Source organism: Anneissia japonica, unplaced genomic scaffold (genome assembly GCF_011630105.1).
Source record: "Anneissia japonica isolate Jap-2015-1 unplaced genomic scaffold, ASM1163010v1 scaffold287717_len1600092_cov198, whole genome shotgun sequence".
NCBI classification, from domain to species: domain Eukaryota; kingdom Metazoa; phylum Echinodermata; class Crinoidea; order Comatulida; family Comatulidae; genus Anneissia; species Anneissia japonica.
In genome coordinates, this window is record NW_022755469.1 from 563,293 (window position 1) to 590,983 (window position 27,691).

The 27,691-nt window shown below is 34.1% G+C and overlaps 2 protein-coding genes and 1 non-coding gene across 5 annotated transcripts; 1 reads left to right on the plus strand and 2 right to left on the minus strand.

Moving 5' to 3' along the window:
* Positions 1-1,846: 1,846 nt before the first annotated feature.
* On the minus strand, positions 1,847-24,531 carry LOC117123451 (synaptic vesicle membrane protein VAT-1 homolog-like). The gene is made up of 9 exons (XM_033269366.1): positions 24,159-24,531; positions 11,811-11,940; positions 10,768-10,983; positions 9,601-9,746; positions 4,787-4,890; positions 3,488-3,543; positions 3,113-3,307; positions 2,869-2,961; positions 1,847-1,918 (listed from the first exon to the last, which is right to left on the minus strand). The coding sequence occupies exons 1-9, from the start codon at positions 24,377-24,379 to the stop codon at positions 1,847-1,849; spliced, it is 1,233 nt and encodes a 410-aa protein (XP_033125257.1). The 5' UTR covers positions 24,380-24,531.
* On the plus strand, positions 4,807-27,690 carry LOC117123480 (protein O-linked-mannose beta-1,4-N-acetylglucosaminyltransferase 2-like). 3 transcript variants are annotated; one of them, XM_033269417.1, is made up of 2 exons: positions 4,807-4,926; positions 25,149-27,690. In XM_033269417.1, exon 2 carries the CDS (start codon positions 25,409-25,411, stop codon positions 27,143-27,145), a length of 1,737 nt encoding a protein of 578 aa, XP_033125308.1. In that variant the 5' UTR covers positions 4,807-4,926; positions 25,149-25,408; the 3' UTR covers positions 27,146-27,690. The 3 variants fall into 3 exon arrangements, with proteins under 3 accessions (XP_033125308.1, XP_033125310.1, XP_033125309.1); XM_033269419.1 differs by lacking the exon at positions 4,807-4,926 and adding an exon at positions 24,612-24,748; XM_033269418.1 differs by lacking the exon at positions 4,807-4,926 and adding an exon at positions 24,792-24,932.
* Trnal-caa lies at positions 22,939-23,055 on the minus strand. Its single transcript has 2 exons — positions 23,018-23,055; positions 22,939-22,984 (listed from the first exon to the last, which is right to left on the minus strand). It is a non-coding gene; the product is annotated as a tRNA-Leu (tRNA).
* Position 27,691: the final 1 nt, after the last annotated feature.

Sequence of the window (27,691 nt, forward strand, 5' to 3'; positions counted from 1 at the left end):
TAACAGGATGGAGCTAAACAGGTGCAGCATGAAATGAATGCACATGTGTGCTATATGTCTAAGGTTCAAAGTGTGCAGTTAATTTTATTATAAAGTACCTTTTCAAATTTAGCTTATTAACAATTTGGCAGTTCATTCCATAGCAGTGGTAGAGTATATTTGTTAACAATAAGTCTGCTCATAACACGGAAAGTATTGATTTATTTGCAGAGCAAAATCCAAAAAGAATGTCATGGCCAGTGAAATAAAAGTGCTATAAATGTTAAAATAAGGAACTGTGATGCCTACTGTACTGCAGCAAATATTTGAGTTTTAAATACAGTGCTAATATGGTGCTTTACTACAGCAGACATTCAAGCAGCAATTTTTTTCCATTATCATGTAAATTGTAGAATGAACCAATAATAGGTCGTTTGCAATAGCCAGTGACCAATCACATGGTGGAGAAGTCAGAATAATTAGATTTTTAATTTGATTTTCAGATGAATGCAAGTTAGAATGATAGAAATGCCACTTTCAATCAATATGGTTGGAGTATTTACTGAGTGATTATTTATCCTGCACATTTCACTGCTAATACATGCTGACATTTTTCTTCTCACATTATCAATCATGTGATACTGTTGCCACGGAAATGCATGTGAGGTGTAATATTTAATGTACATTATTATCCATACCATCTACTTAATATAAGTTACTTTGGAATGGAAATTATTTACGAAATCCTGTTCTGATAATGTCTGTCTATTTATGTGTAGTATTTGTAGGTGTACAAGTTATATAATCAAGTTGATGCATAAATTGAGAAATGTAACTGCACTTATATAAAAAATTATATAAATGAGGTAAACAAAAACATGGCTTCATATGCCTCAAAACATTTTGATTTTTGTTAATCATTGATTGCAACATAGACTAGAGAAATAATTGAATATCTGTGATTAAACCTGCTTGCTACACCTTGTACCAGTACTGGACTTATATTACATTAATAGGGATCCATTTATAAATTCAGTTACTTTCTAAAAAAATTATGATTTGCTAAAGTCAATGTAAAAGTCACATTGTGTAAGTTAGAAATATTTTTTTCCACCATTGATGAATATCACAAAAGGGGATTTCAGGCCTCCCTCTTATTAAAGAGTTCTCCAATTAAAGACTACTTTTCTGTGGTACTAAATTAACAAATGTCTTATCTTTATTATTCTAATTAGATGCCAAAGCTGCTTATTAGACAATTGGGCACAGAAGTGGTATTTAATTGGAGTAAGAGCTGTATTATTAAAGCACAATGCCTATTGCATTATACCTTTGGCAGACTGCTCTTTCGAACATGGAGGATTAAACCCTCCCCTCCATGTTGGACTACTTATCATAATGTCAGTAGTTGTAGAGCTTTGTCACTAATGGCCACTGTGTCAGCATTTTGCCGACACTCTTATGCCATTAACCACATATTCATCATGCTAAATACGAGTAATGGTTTCATTAGGACAGGTGATGCTGTACTTTCCGAGTTGCAATATCATTGGTTTTTGTATTTAATCCATATTGCTTGAAGGGTGTTAACGTAAATGTGTAGACGGTATCCACCAGCTTGAAAAAATAACATTCCATGATAGGTATACTTAATTTTATTCATTCCCACGTATTGAAAGAGAAACATTTGCGGCCGCAAATAAAACACATAAGAAGCAATGTTAGTATAATGAGTGTTAACCAAATCGTTAATAAACTTTCCATTGTGCTGTTTCAAAAGTGCGACTAAAAATGCGTCTTCTTGTACTTGTTATGTTGACGTTGGTTCATATTTTCGTTTTCAGGAGCTAAGATCCAATCAAGAGCACTACTCCATCACCCTGATTTTTTCCTGTCTCTTATACACATCTGGCATGATGATGTCATAACGAACATCATTCTAAAAAGATAAAATAGACAAATTAATTGCGTACTGTGAAACAATACTATTTATATAAAGGAGTATATGAATTGTACTTTAGTTTACAGACTAAAGTATAGGCCTACAATTTATATACTCTTGTATAGCTTTTCTTTAGTCTTCACTGAACCAATACATAAACCCCGCAGAGCTGTCTAAAGTGAAGGTTATGGGAGGGGTGATGTTGGATGATGAGTAATCGGAGAGGCCAAAAATAATACAGATTTTGTTTTTCTCCTTATGTCCCTTTTTATTTTAGGTTGGCTGATTTAATTATAGGCGCAAGCTCGGTGGTCTAGTGGTTAAGGCACTAGGCTAGTTATCGGGAGGTAGTGGGTTCGATTCTCACCTGAATCACTTGCGAGATTTTTTTCGTGAATTGGGAACGTATTCCTACTGAGCATTCAGTACAGGGGCGCATCCAGAGATGTCCAAAAGGAGGGGGGTGGCGAAAGGGGGCCGAAAGTTGGGCCGATCGAGACAACACTGTCCTAGGGGTCTGGGGGCATGCCCCCGCGAAATTTGTGTGTTCTAAACGCCAGAAAATAACATTTGAGGCGTTCTAGTCTATCATTTGTTTTCTTTTTCTTTCTTTTTTCTTTTTTTTTACCTCCCAAAAAAGGGGGGGGGCGGGGCCGGGCCGCTCCCCCCCCCCAAATCCGCCCCTGCAGTTGGATAACACATCAGGGCAAAACATCATTCCTAATAGCTCTTGACGCAACACCATATAAATACTGATATATATATTCACTATTTAACTTTCCTTAATGCAGTAAAGCTTTTCTTTAAAAAAAAAAAACAAAAAAAAAACAAACAAACAAACAAAAACAAAAAAAAAAACAACGCGAAGAACTAATAATGATGCAAACAAAGTGAGGTGGATTGGGAGGGGGCATATGAAACACAAACACAATACAAACGTGACTTACGTGACATGATTGTCGTCGCTGTTCCTGGTGGGGGTTCAATATAATCTTACCGATGTTCTTATGGTCGTGCATTCTCTGCATTGCCTCAGTGATCTTCGAAAGAAAAAAACACACATTTTAATAAAAATCAACACAAATTTCAATAAGCTAATACAGTAATTGGGTAAAACGCTGTGTTGCTTGTCACTGGAGGTGTTAATAATCGCCACAGAGCAGTTAGTCAGGATTAACGCATCCTACTTACCTCCTCAAAGGCCCAAGTTGAATCAATAATAGGTTTGATTTTATTCTGGTTATACATTTGGATGAGTTCCGCCATCACGTGACTCAGTAAGTCATGCCTGCCTTGTTCAAAAACGAGGTTTAGTAGATTAAATCCAGCGATGGATTTATTCTCTTCGTACAGTTTGATGGGATTTATCTTGTCCACTTGCCACCACTGAAACAGGGATCAATATATACAAAATTAAATGCAAAACGTTTACATTTTGTGAGTATATAATAATGTATTATTGGACATTAGCCATAAGCCCTTATGAAACAATTTCTAACATTATGCAGAAAATATTATCAAATATAAAATTGTCTGACTGGACTGATAATAAGCTAAACACCTTACTGATTTTGCGAAACTCAAAAAGCTTCTCGTTTCTCCGGTTACAATGTTAGATGAACCTGTAAAAAAAAGAGAGAAAAAAAGAATTCAAATTAAGTTATGAAATAGTAAAAACACTAATTTGTCATAGAAACACGAATGAGTTTCACGAGCAGTCAAAAGTTTACGCGTTGTGACAACTGATAGAGGGCGTCCTACACCCCGATCTGCCAGCGATCTGCGATCATCCATAGCGCAAAAACCATGCAGAAGTTGTCGCGCGGTAAGTTCCAATTTAGGCCTATATTATTTAGGATTTATTATTTATGATTTAGGATTTGTTGTACCCTAATGGAGTTAATGTATTATTACCTTGTTTATCATACTGTATGTCCTTATAAATTACATTACGCCCCGTCATGGGTATTTACCACGGACTAATAATAATGCTCTGTTTTGGTCTAGGCTAGGCCTAGTTGTTAGTGCTAGGCTACACCGGCTTTCCGATGCGGTGCACACCGGACCGGTGGTTATGGTTATTGTTGCCTCTGCATCGACGTAGGCCTAGTCCCCTAGGCCTAGAAATTTTAAGGCCTTCTGTATACAAGATGCCCGCTAAGCTAGTATTACAACAAGGAGTGTGGCACAGACACAGTGCCAGCAGTGGATATTTTTCAGAAAAAAGTATTTGCACACAGGTAATCATCAATTCAAAACCTATCCTCTGGCCCAGCAATGCTGGAAGGGGGTTTCCCTCCAAAGCCACTCCCCGTCCCCGCCCTATGTAGTGTTTTTTGCTACAACATTGGTGCCCCGCAAAGGGCCTCCTACTTTACTCCTATGCCACTGACTGGTACAGAATCTTCAGCAAGATAAAGGTGGCAACTTAGGGCACATAGAAAAAATTATTAATTAGATTATCACTCTTAAAAAAACGAAATTATGAAGGCGGACATTTTTTTAAAGAATATTTTAATAGAATATTGCTTTTTTTTTATCGATGAGAGAGGGACTGTTTTTATTTGGCACAAATATTGTAAAAAAATGGTTTAACTTTATTGTTTTTTAAAGAAGATGTCACAAAATTGCATTGTTTTTTTTTATGCTGTTGAAATAAATGATGCGGCAAAATTTTTTTTTTTTTTATTCCCCTATCAATTTTTTTTTTTTCGCAGGCAGGAGTGATAATCTAACAAATTTTTCTATGTGCCCTTTATGCAAGAAGAAAGCTTGTTACCAATTGGGTTCTTGAACATACCTGACAACAAATAACACGTTCTAAGAGTTTTCAACAAGGCTTATATTGCCGTTAATTGAACTTACCATACAGAACATATTTGCCCATAGGTGCCAAGAGTGTGTAACCCTTGTTGGTGTCATCTCCACATAGACAGTCTAGCACAACATCAATGCCATCTGGTGACAGGCTACAAATTAAAAGCATTTATACAGTATACCATAAGGTAAGTATCACCACAACATATCAATAACAATATGTACAAATAATATTAATAACATAGTAAGTCATAGCAAAGAAATTCAACTACAGTGTGAACCTTAAAGGACTGCTTGATATGTATTGAGTGACCATAATTTAAAAAGTATCTTTTTGGTATAATGCCATTATTTCTGATGTGTTGTATTGGGTTCCATTCCTGGAGGAAACACTCTCCTTCCAATTCCAGGGTTCAGGGTTAAAATTCTGCAAACTCTGCAAATTAAAAATATCTGTTTTGTTTTGTTCTGCTCTGTCTGCACTCTCAAGGTTTATGTGACAAATACTGGTACCCACTATATGCCCTTATATAGAATGGATATAACATAATTATAAATCCCCTGAACAGTGTGAACATAGCCGAAACCCCCTCTCCCACTTAAGTTGATTTCATCCAAGGGTCGCACCATTCCTTTGAGTTAAAAACCACCAATCTCTACTATAGTAGCTGGATTGCTCATCGGCCAATCCTGGTACAGAAAAAAGTGAGGCCTGCCTCCGACAATTTATTTTTATCTATAATTTAAACAAATGCCAAAAGAAACTTTTCTAATCTAGTGCAACACTTAGGCTCTCCAACATGGCGTCAGTGGCCTCACTAAAACCAGCTAATGAGCAATCCAGGTATTATAGTGGAGATCAGTGGTTAAAAACTTCCCGAGTGAAACTCGTCATCTCATTCACTTGGGAAAGGACCTCTATACAAGCTTACTGTACTACATGTTATTGTTAGCCACAAGTGAGGTACAACCTTATGGAGTTGGTTACGAGTTATGTACAAATTATTCTGAGTGAAGCACCGAGTTTAATACAAGCTTTACGACATTATTACAAGCGTAACAAGTAGTGTACAAGGTAGGAGTACCCCAGGTACTCTACAGTACAAGTTACCAATAAGTTCTTCAATTTTATTACGAGTTGTCAACACATACATAGTGCCAATTTTGAACATGTTGAAAATTAGCGGCGCGAGTTCAGAGCTGCTACGAGTAGGTAAGCATTCTGCTTGAGCTTCCTAAATCTTCCTACGAGCTTTTGCCAAGTTAGCAACTCGGCAAACTTCAGTAATTTGTATGCTGAAAAACACCCTAGTGGGAGAGCACCCTAGTGGGAGAGCACCCTAGTGGGAGAGGGGCTTAACATTGAGACTATAGAGTATCACAGTGTGTATTCAGGTGTGTAACTGGCAAGTCACATAAAAAAAATATAGTTTAAAAAATAAGTAAAACTACAGACAAAATATAAAATTATTATCACCCTTCTGAACATCGTTACTGTATTTACATTTACAGTAAAAACAATAAATATGACTTTTAGAGGATCACAGATTGTATTCAGTTGTGTACAGGCAAGTCACTTTAAAAAAAAATTAAGTATGTAAAACTATGGACAAAATATAAAAAATATTATCACACTTACTGTATTTACATTTACAAACAATAAATATGATATTTAACCAATTTGTAATTGATATTTAAGCATAAATTATAAATTTGCATTAGATAAATCCAGTTTGGTATTAAGTCTGTTGAATTGAAATTCAAGATGCTAATAGCTAATGAAAACAGAATGCGTTTATACTTTCATGAGTAATGTTTCGAACATTTGATACTGTAGCTTAAAATTGCATTAATAAATTTTACTGAGAATGAGACAAATTGATCGCTTTAATTTCAAAGAGTGTTACTTTCAATCAGTGGAGGCCATAACATTCATTTTTCATCATGGTAACTGTCCATAAAATTCTGTTTGATTAAAGGATGGTTTTTACTCACAATATTTTACCTCATAATATTTTCAACTGCTCTGTTATTGTTTATGATAAGAGTTTTATTTTTTAGCTTTTATTTGGTGATTTCACAAACGGCTGTCATGTTTAAAAAGCATTTACTGTAGCCAAGTGCCATGATAAGAATGATGTAATGAAAGAATGAAATTTAAGATGGTTAATCCTGCCTCGCATGAAAGAATTTAGCTTCCAGTCTTGTTTACAAACTCAACTGAACTGTCTCACGGGGCAATGAGCAAATAATGTATCACTGTTATATGTTTAGCCTTGCAAAACCAAATGTGTATTGAAGATGTGTCTTGAAAAAAACACTTAGTTTGTAGAATATGTAACTAAATTAACTGTTGAAAAATGCTAAGCGTGTGAAGAAGTAGCTCAGTATTTTTCTCACCATCGGCAGTGAGCGCATGTACAGTACGTAACTCAATTCCCTTGGTATGCAGCAGGGTTTAAGGTGACTTTAATGATATGAACAATAATTTATAGTGCCTGTCACAAGTCTTCACATGCTGATACATTACGTTAAATTCAACTACCTGTGAATATGTCAGTACATCTAATTGCCAATCAGAAGCGGTTAGTAAGACCTTTAAAAAAAACAATCAATCAAATAATATCGGTGTTGCAGTATCGGATCAAAGATGCTGTTGCAGGTTCGTGCAAGTGGCAATGGAGAAATTTACAGTTAATACCATGGGGGAGGAGACTGGTCGATTGGATGGGTTTGGGGTGTGCCAGAGTTTTATCTATTTTAATCTGGTATTAACTAAATGATTTTGCACTTGGTTAGGGATTTTTTAGCTGCTGCCGGGGAGTGGGCACCCTTTTCGCCACTCCCTGGATTCAACATCAGACTAAATTCCTTGGCATGGTGAGGTCCGATTTATCACATATAACTTGATAGTGTAAATTGAACTTGGTTGATTGGATAAGGCAACACAATGTGCACCTCTCTCTAAATTACATATATTAACATGAAAGTAGGAACTTGAGGAATACATATGGCTTTGAAACGATGTCACAAACATAATGTGCAAAATAAATGGTCTGGTCAAAATGATGTTCTTATACTCATTCTAGTGTTTTCAGTGGATCTTACTTAAGGCTGTAGAATGGACATATTTTAATCTTTTGTGAGCCTAAATGTGGTACGTTACATTTGTATTGCAGTGGCGGATTCAAGGGTGGGTGGAGGGGGGGAGCGTGCCAGCCTGAGCCTTCCCCCTTGCCTAAATTTTTTAAAATTATGAAAAAAATGGAGAAGAAAATAAAATCATATTACAGTAATTTAATTTAAGTCTGAGAGTGCCATTTCCAGCCATCTGGAGGTGTCATAATTTTCTTCCCTCACCATCCTCTATCTGTGAATGTCCCTCCCTGCCCCCCTCCCACCAACATTTTGAATTCCTTAAACCGCCACTGTATTGTGACCCACTCAGCTCGCGTCGGTTGGATTAATGACAAGTTCCTAATCTGGCCTCAGAAAACCCCACATGCCCATTCAATTTCCAAGCGATCTAAAGTGGTTTACTGGAATTCAAACTAAAATTCAACTTTTTACCATTGGCTTACAATAGGAACACCACAAAGAAACGGTATTTTTCTATATCAAGTAATACTTTGCTGTGTCTATTTTTAAATTATTGCATCAAATTAAGGTCACATGTCTCCGGTCACCGACTGTTTCTATTCGGTTGGAAGCACAAAGCTTTGCCGCCATACAATTTGCTTTTGCATGTCCATGTGTCCATACAGTCAGCATTTGGTAATTTGGAGAATAACTAGGATGGAGACATAGTTGATTGACCTGCTATCATTCCAAGTTAATCCATCTACTGCACAATTCATGCAACGACTCACTTTGTAGATTAGTACACAACGACTTACATTCCACTCACCCGCGTATTCACACGCCAATTTAACTGCAATTTATGTAATATGCAAATTACACTCAAAGAGAAACACTGGTGATTATTATATAGAATATACAGTTTAACAATTTTTTTGTATTTTCATATTTCATGATACCAGAAATACTTAAATCTTGAATAATTTGTGGAACGAAAATGTTCAATTGAAAATAGTAAATTGCTTGCAATATTATGTATTTGATTAAATTTTTTTTTTATTAGAAACTCTAGAGTAAATATAATATATACGTTACATTCAAATTAAATTTGAAACCAGAAAGATCAATTTGAAATTATTGCAATTGCTTGTAGTACATGTACAGTATTTAATTGGAAAATTTTCATCAGATGCCAATTTCATATTTAATATTTCTATTATAATTGCCATAAAAGCCATATTTAATGAAGGAGACAAGCTAATCGTTTAGAACCCTCGATTCTCTGTGGGGAATTCTCTAAGGGAGTGGAGACAATAATACTATATACAAATATAAATTTTATACAGAATACAATATTCATGTATGCATAATATGATATTCTTATAGTTATTTTATTTTATCTTATAGTTATATTATTTAACTTAAGACTCTAAGGTATGAATTAATTATTAGAATTTAAAAGCATTAAATTTGGCTATTTTAATGATGCAACACGATTGTATATGAAAGCAGAATATGTACTTGGTTATTACGGTACAATACCATGTGACAAGGTCATGTGACAAAAATAGCAGTGCAACAAGGTCAAAACTAAAAGGAATTAGAATTAATGTAATGTTAACTCACCTGTATTTTCTTGTATAAATACCGTAATAACAATTTTAATGATAATAACAGACACTTTAAAATACAGAATGTAAACATTTAAATATATTTCTAGAAGTGACAACCTTTATATTTTAACATAACTATAATGATATGAATAAATAAGATATGTACGTTACCTTTTAATTTCATGATGATAATCGTGCGTGGCTCGATCTACTAAGTGAGTGAATTGTCCTTGTAAGGCTTCGTGCTTATGTGCTGATGCTGTTCCGTATAATTGTATATTTTCCACAGTCTTGCAGAGCTGTGAAACAGCTGTGCCCTGTAAGAAGTCACTAAAATTATTGAAATTATGCAATTAAATGATAGAAACAACCCTAATTTTTATAAAGCCATTTATTGTGTTCACTAAAATGATTCGGTTTTAGGAGTTTTGAATTTTCTGCTCGATTTCAGGAGTAAATCGCACTGGATGTTCAACTGCTCCATCTGTCAATTCTTTTAAGCACCATCTTAAAGCTGGTTTGACACTAGCCGAATTCATTCGTGCGAATCAAAAGCATTGGTTTGCTTCCTGAGTTCTGATTAGTTGCGCATTTTTTCTTTTCACAAAATGTAGAAACAGTTCGAACTATTGATTTCGCTGAAGCGAAAACTCCCGATTGAAATGTGAATGTGTATGAACCAACGCTTTCGATTCGCACGAATATATTCGCTTAGTGTAAGACCGGCTTAAGTCATTTTTCTTTGAGTTTCATATTACTAGCTCTTTATGATTGTCTTTCCTTTTTCTTTTATAGACTACAATTACCGCCGTTGATATTTCATGATTTATATGACTAACACTTTGCACTGACCTTATCGTGACAATTACCTTTTATTTGGTCCACCCTCATTGTACAATAAAGTTGAATGTCGATATTAAGAAATATATATATTAAAAAAAAATGATAAGATTAATGATCTTCTTCTTGAGTTACTACGTAGCTAGTGTGTATGATCTTGCTTACTTAGTGTGGTAGAAGGATTCGCAGGTAGGATACCTGACATGGGCTGTGACGTAAATGCTACTTCTGTGGCCTGACAGACCCTGGCTGAAATGGACCAGCACACCAGGGTAACCCCCTACTCTTCTCGTAGGTTTCTTTAAAGTGCACACGATCCAATTGTCTCCCTATCCGAGAAGACACATTCTACCACCAGAACCATAGGCGAGCGTGCTGTTCGAAGCAGATTTTGTGGGTGTATGTTATGGTTCCCCTGTCTTAACCGCTCGGCCAATCAACTCGCCATAATCATTAATGATAGCAAACAGATACCAGAAATAGAAATATAAAACTTACAACACCCCCACCAGCAGAATGAACAAGGACCGATTTTCCACTTTTGATGGAAGCGATGTCAAAGAGCATCATGTAGGCAGTTAAGTAGCTCATTGGTAGCGATGCAGCCTCCTCGAAGCTCATACTTGCTGGCATGCGAAAGCAGAAACGCTCAGCTGCTGTCACTATTTCGGACCACGTCCCGTAACGTTTAAAAACAATCACTCTATCACCGTGCTATAAAGTTGTTAATGTTATTATTACATTAAAAAAATGATAGCAAACAATCATATAGTATTTTTAGAATTACTTTTGCTGGAAGCCGTTGTTTACTGTGGTGTATCTACGGAGGGCTTCAGTGCACACCCCCAAAAAGGATTTCCCCACTCCATCTACTGGATGTTTGTTAAAACATGGAGGATCTAAACTAATTCCTCCATGGTTAAAAAGCCACCATATGTTGCCTTATTTTGCCAGTTAACATTTCCTCTCTTCATTGATCCCCCTTCCTAACATTCACGCACCCATCAACCCCTCCCCCATCCCAATATTCCTGGATACACCAACTGGTTGTCTTATGTCCCATGGCCTAGTTTCATATTTTATCTTCATATATTATCAAGGGCCTTTGCCTGGTAATATGACTTTAGAGCATCATTCTGTACTGTAATTGACAAGTGTCCTGGATGTTAACAAAATATTTAGCATTTTCTCACAGCCATTCAACGAGACATGACTGTAATTAATGTTTACCTTAGAAACGTGATTGGCAAGATTAATAGAGGCTAATGTGATTGTGACTCCTTCAATCTGTTCTTGTCATCTATTCAGCGAGTCACATCAACCACTAAAATTCCTAAATCTCAAATTCAACATAACATTTAAATCTGATTGAAAAACTTCAAATCAAATATTGTATATATAATCTACTACATGCCAGAATGTTCTGTTTCTAGTTCAATTTCAGCTAGAATGTTTACTTTTGTAACAGGATTAATTCATGCTCACATTAAATCACATGTATGTGCGTGCATTTTCTACTTGTATCGTTATGATCAACTCACCTGGAACTTTGAAGCTCCTTTTCCGGTTGCCTCCACTATACCAGCACATTCAAACCCCATCACAAGGGGTGTTCTAGGAGGATTTTCAAGCGCTCCTTGGCGTAGCATTAAATCAATGAAATTAAGTCCGCTGAAATTAATCAAAAGAACAATATAAAGGGTAAAAGATATTCAATTGTAATACTAAGAATAAAATTGGAATGCAAGGATTGCAGGCAGTCCTAAGTTGGAAGAAGTCATTTTTGTTTTACTGCTTATTGTGATACCAATCTACATTGATTTCCGTGAGAATAATTATAATAAAGGGGTAATACGGTAGCAAAATAATGCAGATTTAATAAATTTGCAGAGGATGGGTTCCGGGAGGATCTTGTCTGGTTACGGGAGTGTGGGAGGCCTTCCCTATTTCCGGGAGACTCCCGCAATTTGCTGGAGACTTAAGACAGACCCTTTAGCATTATTGAGAAAATGAAGAATAGGTAGGTCAAGTGTATTTACAAAACCACAATAAAAAAATAACTCAATTAATTAAAAATTGGTCATCAAAATGAAATAATGTAAAATATATGTAAACAAATTATTAAATGATATACTATAATTGAAATAGAAAGAATAAATATATGTTATCAGCGCTATAAAAAATATAGGAACAGTAACATTTAATGACCTTGATAGAATTGATCTAATTAATTTAATCAATCATTTTAATTATATTGTGTATAAGCATGTGTACTATGTAAAATTTGTAAGGTACTCTGCATATCAATTGTGTATAGCATTGGAGAACATATTATAGTTATACATACATGGAATGACAATGAAGGTGAGAAACAACCACGAAAGACAAAAAATAATGACAAATGTGAAGGACAGTAGGAATATAAATTTGTTGTTGATTTCAAACGTTCAAGTATTTGTATTAAAAATTCCAGTCCTTTATTCTGTTTAGTTTTTTACAGGCATTGATCAAATGATAATGAGGTTGACATTTAAGATGATCATTCGTCCTCTGATGCATTTTTTTCTTTTTCGATTGCTTTGCAAAAAAAAAAAATGTAGTAGTCTCATATTACTGAATACTGTCTTTTATATTCAATATCCTGGGACCTGAAATAGGAATTATGGGCACTGCAGTGGAGTAGAACAGTATAATAAGATGTTATAAAATACAAACGCTCATAAGATGTGCAGTCTGAGAATTATTTTTCATCTTCTTGTGCTGAAGAACCTGGCTAGTATCTGGTTTTAAATGGAATTTTATCTCTTGGATACATTAAATAAAATATATTTTGCATGATTGTAAGAGAGAACAGCACACTGTACTAAGTTGATACATAAAATCACGAATAATAATTTGACCTTTGCACACTTTTTGCACACTTTTGCTTTATCTGTAGTTTAGGTTAGCATTTCCCAGTACAGTAATTATATTATTTTTTTTTTAAGTATATAATTTAAATATTTTAAGGTTATATTGTTGGAAGTCTGGTATATTTAGTATGGTATACATTTTTGCATATTTTTGTAGTTTAGGTTAGCATTTTTCCAGTACAGTAATTATATATATATATTTTAAAGTATATAAATATTTAAAGAGAATATTGTTAAATCTGGAATATTTAATAGTGGTATCAATATTATTGGTAGTGCTGGCATTATCTATAGTACTGCACAACCATAGTACAGTATTAATTTATTCATCTTCTAAGTTACTTTAGTTGATTATTTTGCTTGAAAACTGCAGCAGACAAGCCACAGCACACAGGAAACCTATAATCAATACTGAGTTGCCGTGACAAAGATAGAGAACTCCCAAGTTAATCGCTTCATTTAAATATATTGATATCTTTTCAAATTAAAAAAGAAAAATCTTTTCAATCTGCTCTTACTTGAATGCATGTAATATAGAGACATGCACTGTGCAATGAATTAGGAACAAACCATTCTTGAGTTAGAATAGTAACTTGAGATATAAAAATAACTAGATTTACTGTAACTATGGAAGGCCACTTGGGTATTTGTTCTAGGTTATATGACATTGGATAGCACTCAATTAATTAGAAGGTATTGATATAATGCACAAATTTACATTACTCAACCATGTACATAATATATGTAATAGATGTATAATGAACCAGCAGCATATCTAAAGATAAACTGATGGAGGATGTTGTGGGAGGGGAATGGCAAATTAAGGAGGAGAAAATGGGTAATGCAGTAATATTTCAGACTTTCTGGAAATTTATATTAAGAACCCTTTTCAGTTTCATCCTATTTAATTTGCACTACCAAAATGAAGAGGGTTTAGTGAAATTTGAAGCATTTATTTATAGCTCTCTGAATAATTCATTACTCAGCTATTCATGAGGGTTATATCTTCTTTCAGTATCCCCTTTCTTAAGTCGGGAACTCCCTGCGCCGGTCGAATGTCGACATTCGTACGACCGCTGGCCGACGAATCAAACTCCAGCCGTCTGCTGATTGTCGGGAACAGTCTGAACAGATCATCGGTTAAGACGATCGACTGCGTGCTCTTTATGGCACTGCGTTCTCCATTGGATGGCGTCGACGACGGCCATCGGGGACAGTGGGTCTCTGGCTTTACATAATAGGTATACTGAATTATGCTAACCTAGTCAGTGAAAATATTACACAAGCTAATAATTTGCAGTAGCTTGGTAGTTAAGTTGAATTCTTAACTACCAAGATATTTAAAATTACGGTAAGCTTGTGGGAGGAGATAGTACAAAGTTCCCTCTTTACTGCACAATCCTAGCTTAAGTATTAACAATATCAAAGGTATGTTGATTTCATAACTAGTCTTATAATCAGAAAAGAACCTGTAATTGATAAAAGTAAAAAAAATCAACAAGAAGAGTATTCTTTACATGTTAAGATTTGGTATAATGTACACCTTCAAAATCGATTGTTTGAACATGTACACAGCAATGTGGAATAATGAAAATATTGATTAAAATAGATAAATTACACATACCAAAAAAGTACATAGAAAAATTTAAACATTTTCTTGAACTGATGATGACCATTGAACATGTTTTTTGACATTTGTGGATATAAGCATGAAGAAGATCAATGCATCAAATGCTGTATGCGAAGCTGTTTATGTGATATTTAGTGTTTTTGTAGCTGTAAAATATGCAATGCTGCATTAGAGTAAGCAACCGGAATGGATTTGCTTAATGGACTTGGGAAAAAAAATCCTTGTCAAGTTGATAAATAAAATGTAAAACCTTCCCCGAGAGTGTTCTAATCATCTAATGTGTCTCGTTTTTATTTGATATTTTACAATTTTTCTCTCAAATGAATACTCCTTTTTTCTGAATACTATTTGAAACAGACAGTCTTGTTTGGTTTTGTAGGTTAAATAGGTAAACATTGTACATTATTATTTTTATAACAGGTATTATTTATATTGTTTTATTTTTATTATTTTGTTAAATTATTATTATAATAATATTTTATATAGATTTTGTTATTAACTTGGATAATCTTGACCCCTGTTCCGACTCTCAAATTTTATTTGACAAAATCATGTGACATGCCTAAATATGGTCAAGATGACTTCATCCAATGACCATATATAGGCACATCATGACCATATATAGGCACATCATGACTATACTGTATATGGACATATAAAATTGGATAGTCTCGACTGGGCTTTACTATTAATATCATTGCTGTTTGTTATATTTTATATTGTTGTTAATAAAACCTAAGTAACCTTAATTTTTCATAATAAATTAGATTTTCCATACATTTAATTTTTCATGAATTATTTTGAATATTGATTATTTCATTAGATATAACTTATGCTAGTTATTTTTGGAAAATATGAAAAAACTAATTCTACAACAAGAATTACAAATGATATTGCTATTATGCATATGAAAATTGATATGTACTGAATGCTTGCGTATGGGTTCCTCAATAAGTAGCATTATGTATGTAGGAAATAATTCCAGTGCACGAATGTTATATGTCATTACATTGTCTGATTGGTGTATACATTCCTCTGTCTACAACGTAACGCTTACATCAGGTAATGTTTCATCTCTGCGTAAAATAAAAAATGTAATTTAACAGTCAGTTGCATATCTTTATTGAGCAATGTTTGAACTTCTGTTTTATAGTTTTAGCTTGGCTGTAACCTTTTTGCAGTAATGTCGTCTTTTAATTGTGAGTGTTTTTGAATAAATATGTGGAATTTATGTGGATTAGATTGATTTGGTGTGAAATACACCAAAGATGCTCCATAAAAGTTTAATTACAGTAGAGCCCTATTAAGGATACACCTTTAGGATAAAAACAAAATGTTTCCCCTTAATACTGTAGGGGTGTCCCCTAATAAGGGTTGGGTGTGTCTTCCTTAAATAGGGTGTCCTCTTAAAGAGAGGTTTTGTATTTTTGAATATTATTTTTTGTGGGAACAAACTAAATGTTAATTTTTTCTATTAATACAGTAAATAATTGTACTAAACAATTAAAAAACTTATTGATATTGGGTTTGTTATGAAGTTAGCATAATGTATGAAGGGAACAATAATCAGAATGTTGGGTAGTTTTTTAAGCCCTGTCCAGACTTTCAAACTTGATTTGATGGAAACATGTGACATGCCTACATATGGTAATAATGACATCACATCATGACCATATATAGCCACATCATGAGCATATATAGGCACATCATGTCTATATATGGGCATACACAGTTTTTTGTCAAAGGAAATTTGATAATCTGGGCAGATATTAAGTGCCTGATTGACATGCGCTGTCTATAACATGAGGATTACATCAGATAATGTTTCATAACTTCACACAATAAAAAATGTAATTTAATGCTTAATAGCACATTTTCTTTATTAGCGATCTTTGAACTGTAGGTTTTATAGTTTCATCTCTGCTGTAGCCTTTTATTTTATGTCACTTTAGTATCTGTGTTTTTGAATAGATTTCACTATTTATGAAACAAATTTTAATCATTTAATATTTTGAAAAATATTTTGATTATTATTGTATCAATGCAGGAAATTACAATGCACCTCGAAATATAATGAACAAGGAATACATAAAATGCATAAAATAGAGGTATCCTCGTTGTTGGAACTATGATACTTATTTTGCAGGAATATAACTGTTAAATTTCATCCAGTTTATAATTAATTATCTAATTAGTAACAGAACAGTATTGCAGTAGCAGTGGCATTACCAGCTTGGGTCAGGATAAGACCTCATTGAACAGGTCAAACTAATGTTGGATACAATTTTTGGGGCACAATACTTGGTTCTACATCCCTGCTTAAAATTGCACAAAATTTCCCAGTTAATAGCCAGGTCTTAGCCCCTGGACCTCCACCACAACTTTTCTCTTTACCCCACTGACCTACACTGGAAATTTTTAGACACTTTATCAGACAGCTTATCTCCACCCCCTCCCCAAGGCAAGTCCTGGCACCATCAGTACATTAAGGGATTTATCTCTATATCTATTAGCAAATATTTGATTGTTATTTTATACGTATCTAATAAAGGACAATATATTATATCTCTACATTATAATTTAGTATTTACTGTTATTTCATTTTTAATAATTTAACTGAAATTTTATATGAGCAAGAGATTAAATTTATGACTTTAATTTAACTGATGGACGTAAGGTAGTTTTAATAAACGCCTACGCATTCCTTTCAGTGGTGTATGTCATCACAGAATATCTACAAGTAAACTCAGGAGAAATGGATGATTGCCAGCTGTCTCTTTGATATTTTATTCAAGATTAAATTTTCATGTGAATTTAGCTATGAGGAAAACGATTATGCAAGTGTTAGTGACAAATGAATACCTTGATAACGTTTGGAGAGGAACATGAAAATAAAACTTAATCTGGTTCTTAAATGAAGGTTTGAATCAACACCTCCATCGGATTATGGTTCCCTCAAAATTAGGCTATTATTTTACAGTACAAAGGAAAACATGTTGATAAAAATTTAGAAGGGGGTGGCTATAGCCTGTTTAGCCTCCCACACCCCTCTTAATCCAGCTTTGATTAAATGCTGGCACAGATATCAAATCAAACTAAAGCAGTGCAGAAAAAAACACATTTTATTTGAATTAGAAAATCATTCTTATGTCAGAATACTTAGCATACGTTAAATGTAAGCAAATGTATTTAGGTAAAGAGGCATATTGCATCAAATTTGCACTCACGCAGACAGCAACTGTCAGTAAATGAGGTTGCACACTAAAAATGGCACTTAAGTATACATTAATGTCAATAGCAGTATATTGAGGCTGCATACTGCAATGAAATGGAGTTTTCTGCAGTGTCAATCAAGCTTAACAACTGACCAATCAGAACATGGACCAGAGACACGCGCGTGTCTTACAAGCGCACACTATTATTACGTCCATTAATGATCACAACCATATTGGACCTCTCCATCTGATGATCATACTGTTACCTCAAACATGATCACTTGCATTACTACTTCAGTGCCTCTCATATCTTTACCACAATATGATTACTGTGCAGTGTAACTCCATCAAGATCATTCGCATAATTGCATCTACCGCTGGATACTTTCATTAATTTATTTCCACTATTGTTTTTCTCCAGTGGCCAGAACCTGTAGTTTTTTCACCATCCACTGTACCCAAGAGGCTCGCTACTTCAACACCTCTCCCACGATCCATTTACCAGTTTATGGTTTAAGTCAGCGTTGTATCGTTCATTAATTGTTGACGATTGCTTTTCCTACTATCGTCTATTTCTGAAATTGATCAACGACACATGTTACAATTCTCACATTCTTTAAGTTGATCGTAGACATACGCCAACGCATATGCTAAGGTTTTACATTTCAAGTTAACACAAGACGAGTTACATTATCGATTCGATCGGATATTTTGATAGGCATTGTTCACGCAGGTGGAATCATGAGGCCTTAATTTGTCATATTATGTATGAAAATATTTTACAATCTACTGCAGAGTTATAACGACCTTGATTCAGGAAGGCTCAGCAACGTATTGCTTCGAATTCTTTCAAAATGATCCGTAATGAACGATTTTACGTTCTTGAGTCTTGTAGTATTGGTTAGGTCATGATGAACGCGTCAAAAACAATGCTACGCATTGTATCCCGAAGTTAATTTAATTTTCATTCAAGAAAGAATAATTTAACATTTTTGCCAGGTGTTTGTAACATGGACGCTGTGACTAGTTTTCGAGTCACATTTCTGTTGATGACACTTTTTTTTTATGATAACAAGATTGGATTCATGTTGCTGGTACACCTGCACTTATTCTGCTAAGTTCAATATATCATTCATATAATTCTTTCGCAAAGCTGTACTGAGCCGATGCGTCATTTAGCGGAAAGAATTCATAGTTTACTGGAAAGATGTCATGATCAGCAGATGTTTCACACACAACTGAGATGCTTTACAAAAATGTGACGCGAATGTGGTCCTTTTCGGAATTCGCCTTCAGCATGTTACTGTCAACAAGTTTGAAGGCCCTTTGTGTAGTCCAAAATAATATCATTCTGATAAAATGAAGCATTTGAAGGTATTTTAATGTTTTGCAATGCAATGTTTTACTTCAGGATTTCTCAATTTACAATGGGATTGTGCCACTGGGTTCTTCAAATGATGTCAAACGTAAAAGAACGTAATGATGAGCGATAACAATTGAATATCAATTCACTTACTCTTTATAGATTAACAGATTCAAATAATACATATTCAAAAAATATTCAAAAAATAAAATAATTACAATAGTGTTTGTAAAAAACAATCACAATCTAACCTTGTTAGAGTTTGTTAATTGATGAATCCAAAGAATTGAAAACAGATAACAAATTCTTGTATAAACCAATAATATACATACTCTTTGTAACCTTTTGATCCATTATCAACGGATCTGTTGGAAGATCCTTTGATAACGGATCAAATCGGTACAAACAGTACGTATATTATTGGTTTACTTACAAGATTTTGTTCATGTTCATCCCATAAACCATTCGAACTTAAAACCATACCTATAGATAGTAAGATTACTACTAAAAGTAACAACAAAAACATCAACAACTACAATAAAAGCAACAGTAAAAGCAGAAACAACAGCATAGGTATAAACAACAGCAGTAATAACATCATCATCATCAATATTAACTACAAAAGCAATAGTAACATGTCAACAACAGTACAGGTACCACCAGCAGAAATTCAACAGTAGGGACTACCACAAGCAGCATTCAACAGTAGGCCTACCACCAGCAGCAACAACATAGCAGCAGTATGACATCAACAAACAGTAGCAACAAGAACAAAAAGCAGCAGCAGCACCGACGGCAACAGACCGCAACAAAAACTTCACTGACTGACTTCAGCAGCAAACATCAACAGCAACAACATCATCATCAACACTGCTCAATCAATACCGCTATTTTGAGCCTGTACGAATGTGCGAGTATGTGTAACTTGTTCGCGCGAATATTATGTAAGGCGTTGGCTTTTTCATTTATTTCCCTTCGGTTTATATTTCTAAAGTGCAGTAATAAGTTTTTAAAATCATCATATATAAAATTCGCGATTAAAACGATGATGACTTTATCATATGTGAACTATTACAGTTGCATATGATCGTTGTCATCAACATTATCATATTAAACATCGTATTCGTACTCAGGAACATAATCGTAGCCATGTTATCATAATCGTCATCATTATCGTAATCATTTCATAACATTATTATTATCATCATCAATATACAAGCTATAGATTTAAACACTTTGTTTACATTCACCTATGTTATTGAAACTTACGCCTACGTAGCATGAATGATAAATAATATGACAATAATATTTACCATCATTCAATAGTTAATTATACTGTATTATGATAAATTCAGTTACGATAACCTCAAAGCCTACGCATGTATGGTGTGGGTGGTAGGAGAGCCTATGGGAGAAATTGTTATGTTTTGTTTTCTTATGTTCCTAAAATACAAGATAACGTCATAGGCCTACTAATTAATGCCCTTGCCATTATAGAAGCGTAACTTCCATATCCTGAAAACTCTGCCATTAAAGTTGTATTCTGTTCATGTCATATAACTGCACGCGTATATAAGTACGTATACGAGCGCGTCTCGATATCAAGATCTACGAATTGCATCCTAGGCAATCGTAGGATTGAGCTCAGTATAGGCCTATTTACAGAATAGAAAGATAAACATGGGCTCGAAGTGATTTCGCTTGTAACGATAATTCTTTATCCTACTTTAGTGTATCGGAAGAATACTGAGAGTTGTTATTGAAATAGTAGCCTACAATATTGGCCATTCGCAAAGGCCCCCGGGCACGCATTGACCTTTCTGGTGCGCAACGTTTAGTCACCTTTTCAAGCTAAGAGTTATTCATAAACATTTCGTTATTTACTACACAGATTCATTATTTTCTTTATTTACACTAGTTAATGGTGACGTAAGTCTTACGCAAATAGTACTTTTTTTCTGATTTTTTCCGACCTGTTTTTCAATGAACGTAGATTCGTGATGTTAACGGTAAAGTAAATGTATTTATTGTACTTCTCAACAAGAAATTTCTTAATTTAAATTTGAATAGTTGATACAGCAAACGCTTGAAGTCATAGTGAATTAATGAATTGGGCATATGATTATACCGACAGGGGCGGATCCAATAGCCAGATTTTAAAACCTTTTCATATCACCGTAGACACAGTACTCATGATAAATGCATCTTAACCGAAGCGAAAATCTCCAGGATAATACATTTCTGCGATTCGGAATTTCAAACGGAATATGTCGATTGTGTATCTTAATATGAAAATCTAGAAAGCGAGGCTGAGACCCATTTACAGAAATATATACGAAAACAATTTTAGCCTATAATAGAAACAGACAATTACGCTTTAGGGACGTGTGTGTCACTTAGATATTAATGGGGAAAAACGATGAATTCGTTTGTATGAATCAAGTTAAATTTGGCTCTATCTTAACTGGTATTAAAAATACAGAACATTAGATTTATATGTATTTTATATAGCCTATTATTTTCCATTGACCGTATTTTAAAGGAATAAACAGACCTAGTTTTATAATAGGCTACACGTTAAAGAGATGACGATATTATTGCTAATAGATCATGTCAACTAAGCAATTAGTCAAATATTCAAACTATTTAAATTCTATAACCTTGCCAATAATATTAAATGTATTAAGACTACCTGCTCACCAATGTGACGTAATCAAGAAAGATTTCACACACTGCAATGGGCATGCGCAGACACAGTTAAGCGCCTGCTACAGTATATTTTCATTAATAGTGCCAGTGATAAATGAGCTGTTTAGATGCTCGAAATACCTATTTTAAATTTGTCAACATTAGCGTGATGTAGTATATTTAGATAAGATTGTACAATATAGTATTAATGTATTTAGAAGCAAATTGGTTTTAGTTATCTTTACAAAGTATCTGGCTTGAAATTGCACTTTCATGACGTCATGGGCGTTAGTGCACTTATCGTATCAATGGCTGCTTAAGTTATTCGTGTTAATTTTCTTCTTCCAATGTAAAAACCTATAGCTTCAGTATCTCAAATGCAGATCGGCATATTAATATTGATTAATACATTAAAAAAAGAAACTCCATTGGTATTCGTCTTTGTAGTAATATTACCGACGTGTTTCGAAGGCTCTTGTTCCGTTCCACTTACAGTCTCGGTGAATATTCCAGTGACGATTGCATGCATCGTATTTGACCGAGTGATCGATTAAATGTTTGATTGTTTGAATAAATTGACGAATATGTGGTGCAGCTTAGTTAGTAGACACTCTTAATGTATATGCCAAGTTTATTGTCATTGTACAAAGCCCAGTATTTCATATCTAATCTGGAGGAAATGGCGCAGTTCAAAGAAAAGTTCCTTTTAGTGTTATAAATTATTCTTATGATGCTATAAAATAATCCTAATTAAAGGTTGGTGAAGCGTGGAGTAATAGACTTGGCTTTTTTCATACCTTTGACTAAGAGAAGCTGTGTTATGGATTTTGGGGAACCCTTAAAAAAGTAAAAAAAAGGAAGTGTCAGAAGTGGGATTCGAACCCACGCCTCCATTCGGAGACCAGAATTCCCAAAGCTTCAGTATACAAAGCAAGTTTTACTTGAGTCTGGCGCCTTAGACCGCTCGGCCATCCTGACAGTTACACAGAGTTGTTGTTATTACTTGTCATACTTATCCAGAACTCTTCTGCTTGTAAATCCTTGTTATTGTTTTTGTAAATTGGAAATCAAGAAATCGGTACTGTAATTGTGGTCATATATTCAGAGGAACAAATTTTAGTAATATTCAGGTCTTCTTCTGTAGTAATTTATATAATTTTGGTAGCAGGTCGAAATATTTTATTTTTTATTTTTACTCAATTGCCATCATCGAAGATTCACCTATTTTTCATTATCAATAACAGTGTTGCTGTTTCAGGGCCTCGTATTTGGAACAACATTAATAATGACTTAAAATCTGCGTGTTCAATCACGTTTTTAAACAATTGTATAAAATTAATTTACTCAGCGATTATATTTAAAATACACTTCCGATTTTCTTTTTTCTATGCCTTTATAATGTTATATATTTCGCAATACTGTAATATTGCCTTACCCTGTCGAGAACCTATTGGTATCTTTTCTTTTTAATTTTGTATTTTGAATTTTATACATCTTCGTATTATATCCTAATCTGAAATATTTCAATTATATTATTTTGAATTTTATACATCTTCGTATTATATCCTAATCTGAAATATTTCAATTATATTATTGAATGCTTTTTAATTTTAAACATATTTTATTTAACTTTTTAAATAGTATTGGACACCACGTTTGTACAAGCTCTTTGTGCTTGTTATGGTTGTCCATTTCATCTTTTTTTTTATTATATTTTGTATTTTATTGCTATATTAACATTTACTGGAATAAATTGAATTGAATTGGGAATAACAATATCAAAAACTTGTAATAATGCTGCTGATAATAATAATAATAATAATAATAATAATAATAATAATAATAATAATAATAATAATAATGTAATAATAATAATAATAATAATAATAATAACAATAACAATAACAATAATAATAAGAAGACTATTAATAATAATAATACTCATAATAGTTATGATGATGTTGATGATAATGATTATGATAACAATAATACAATATATTCATAATTTTGTACGCATGTTCCTCATTATTATTTTCAAGAAATTAAAATCATTCATAGAAAACATTTACGGAGTAACGTACCATGCCTTCACACGTACGACAACTTCTCCTTCCAGAGGAGTTGGTTCAGGTATCTTCTGGACTTTCATCCGATGCAGACCACCAAACGCCGTCAAGAACACAGCTCGTATTTCATTTATATCCTCTGCTTCAGTTGCCGTTTCAATATTGCCTTTTTCCTCACCGTCTCCATTTTCTGCTGTTGCAGTATCAGTTGTATTTGCAATCTCCTCTGATGCCATATTGTAAACCAATTTTGTTTCTCTTCGTAGCTCTTGTGTTTTCTTCTATTCACGAATCACTTATGATCGATAAAAGCGAGTTGTGATCGCAGATATATCCAGGGATGTTAACGCATGCGTGACTAAACTAATGTAATGCAAATTTATTCATGTGATTGAATTAAAATGTTCGTGTTAGTGGAATTGGAAGATAGTCGAGTGTTATCAGTATAAGAGATTATAACGTGTTGCCACGAGTGGTTGCTTAACGCACGCTGAAGAATAATTCGATGTACAATTGTACATGACATATCATCGTGGTGGATGATGATGGCGCACTGCATGGAGTTATTTTTATGATTCTCTAAAGACAGAGAAAAGAATATTGCAGTACAGTATAAGATTAGATTTTATATTTTTATACTTCCATGGAAATATTGTATAAATTATTTTATAGTATCAAATGGCAGATGTATTAATTTATATTACTAAGAGGCGATTTCCAATCGGTTAATATTTCATGATTGCATTAGAAACCAGCTTATAACTGCGCTATTTTTTAAGAGGTTATGAGGTACGTATTTTGTAATTTAAAATTTAGAAGCACGAATCAACCAAAGCTACATTTCTGTGTGTATAGATACCGACTAAAGAAAATTTGTTTCATCAAGTTTTAACCAGAGATGATGGACTCAAGTTTGGTTCAATGAGGTGTAATATAATGCATTAAATGGAAAATATTATTCACTTAAACTATTTTTTATTGATTTTTGCTGTTTATATTTTGCAGGTCGAATACGTAGATTATGCAGAGCGTGTGACGTGTGCGAAGATGGCGGCACTAGAATACTTAATTGTTGCCAAGGATTTGAGAATTGCGTTTTAATCAACGTTGTATTGAATGATGTGGTAATCTATTCGAAACTGGCTGAACATATGAAATAATGCCCGCGTTTAACAAAAGTAGACTGTAGAAATTAAAGATTATTATTGGGAATCGTTACTGTGGTGTATTTAGGCAGAGTTACGTCGTACGTGTACTGTACTAAAATGAATGGTTACGAGTTGATAATCGCTCTTGGAATTATTGGCCTGGCGTTCATGAGTTACAAGAACAAACTTCTTAATGAGAGACTGACAGCCATTGATGCTAACTGCTCTACTGCTATGAAAAACGTGGAAAGTCACCCTGGCTTCATAGAAGTTGACCCAAACATACTCATTGGCGGAACATCTGGTTGGTGTCGAGGTGAGAGTAACATTGATAGAACTTGTAAGTTTCGTCATCTGTGTTACATTCCTCGATATGAAGAGTTTATTTTCTTTCACGGGTCCAAAACCATGCAGTCAGGGATTCCTCGCGATCGATTCAGTCCAGCACTTGCCGACCTATCATCTGTGCCGAACCATAACACCCAGTATTTCAATTACGTCGATATACCAGTGGAGGCTATTCTAAACTTCGACAAAATCTTTCTTTTACAAGGAAACAGTTTAATCTTCAACCGATTCAATCCTTCTAACTTGATGCACGTTTTCCACGATGATCTCTTGCCACTGTTTCATATTCTGTCTGAGCTTCATTATGATATCAACACATCCAACACTCGTCTTGTTCTCTTTGACGGACACAAAGAGCTAGAATATTTCGATTTGTACAAATTATTTTCATCTCAGTTACCTTTACTGAAACACGATCTAAATAAGTCGGGAAACGCCCTGGTTTGTTTCGAGAAGGCTTTTATTGGCTTATCCAACGAGACCACTTGGTACCAGTATGGATTCGAAAAACCACAAGGACCCCTCAGTAATTTCAGAATCACCGCCAGAACTATTGAACTTTTCACAGCCTATTTGAAAAGTAAAATAGGTGTAACAAGTGAGGAGTTTTCGCAAAATAAACTAAATGGAATCTTGATTGGACGTCAAACCAATCGATTGATATTGAATGAAGGAGAATTAGTGATGGAATTGGCCAGACATCTGCGCGTCAGTATCCAGTTGATGTATCTCGAAGACGTTAGTCTAGTAGAGTTAATTCGTAAGATTTCGTCTGCTAATCTCTTAATAGGCATTCATGGTTCTGCTCTCGCTCTCTCGATGTTCCTTCCAAAAGGTGCTCAACTAGTGGAGATCTTTCCATATGCTGTCAACCCGGAACATTACAGGCCATATAAGACATTAGTTTCCCTTCCCGGGTTAGAGATCAGTTACTTTGCTTGGCGAAATATGGACAAGGAGAACACAGTTTTTCATAGGAATGCGCCTAAAGAATTTGGGGGAATTGATCACTTACCTCTTGAAGAACAGAACAAAATTTTAAGTAGTTCAGAGGTGCCTTTACACCTTTGTTGCAATGATCCAGAATGGCTATTCAGAATTTACCAAGATACGACTGTGGATGTTCAGTCGTTCATTAGTAAACTGAAGAAAGCCATGGCTGAAGCTAAATCAGACAAAGGTATTGACGCATCTGCTTCTGAGTTGTATCCATGGAAGGTTCAAGAAGTGGAGTGTAAGAAAGTGACAAAGACCGCAGATATTGTTAGTCTAGAAGTATTCTGGCAACCACCTTGGAACCTGAAATATTTTATGAAACATGAAATGGAAATTCAGTATGAAGTCTGGATCCAAGAGGCCTTTGTTGATAACACAAAAGCATGGATTTTGAACAGCACAAGATACATATTTGAAGGAGAATTTGTAGCAGATGCGACATATTATGTTTGGATTCGGTGCATAATAATAAACAACATTGGACCATTTTCTAGTGTTTCAATATGCTAAAAATTATTTATTTAATAACTTATTACTATATTTATTCACTGCAATAATTTATTTATTTATTTGTTCATTCATCCAGTTATCCATTCGTTCTTTCAAACATTCACTCCTTCATTTATCCAGCCATTCATTTTTTTAATTATTTTGTCTGCCTTTCTGCTGCGTTTATATACTTGATTTCTGCTGCGTTTATATACTTGACTCCACTCACAAAACCTGATGCAGAGACGTGGTTGTAAATTCATGATGATGTGTTGCGTTTTTAACTTGAATAATAACATTAATATTTGAATGTCTTACTTAGTAAATTTATGTAGTGCAGTATAAGTTATCCGTGAAACTGAGGGACTGGCTTCTTTTTTTGTTTTTGTTTTTTTGTTTTTTTTGGAGGGTACAAGTTATAAAATTAATTTAGTATTATATTAAATCAACGAACACTAAATTGTTTCGATTTGTCTCTTATTTGAAGCTAATAATTAATATTATCCTTTTAAGAAAGGAATACGGTGTCTTTTTATTGGTTTACTATTAAATCAACGAACACTAAAT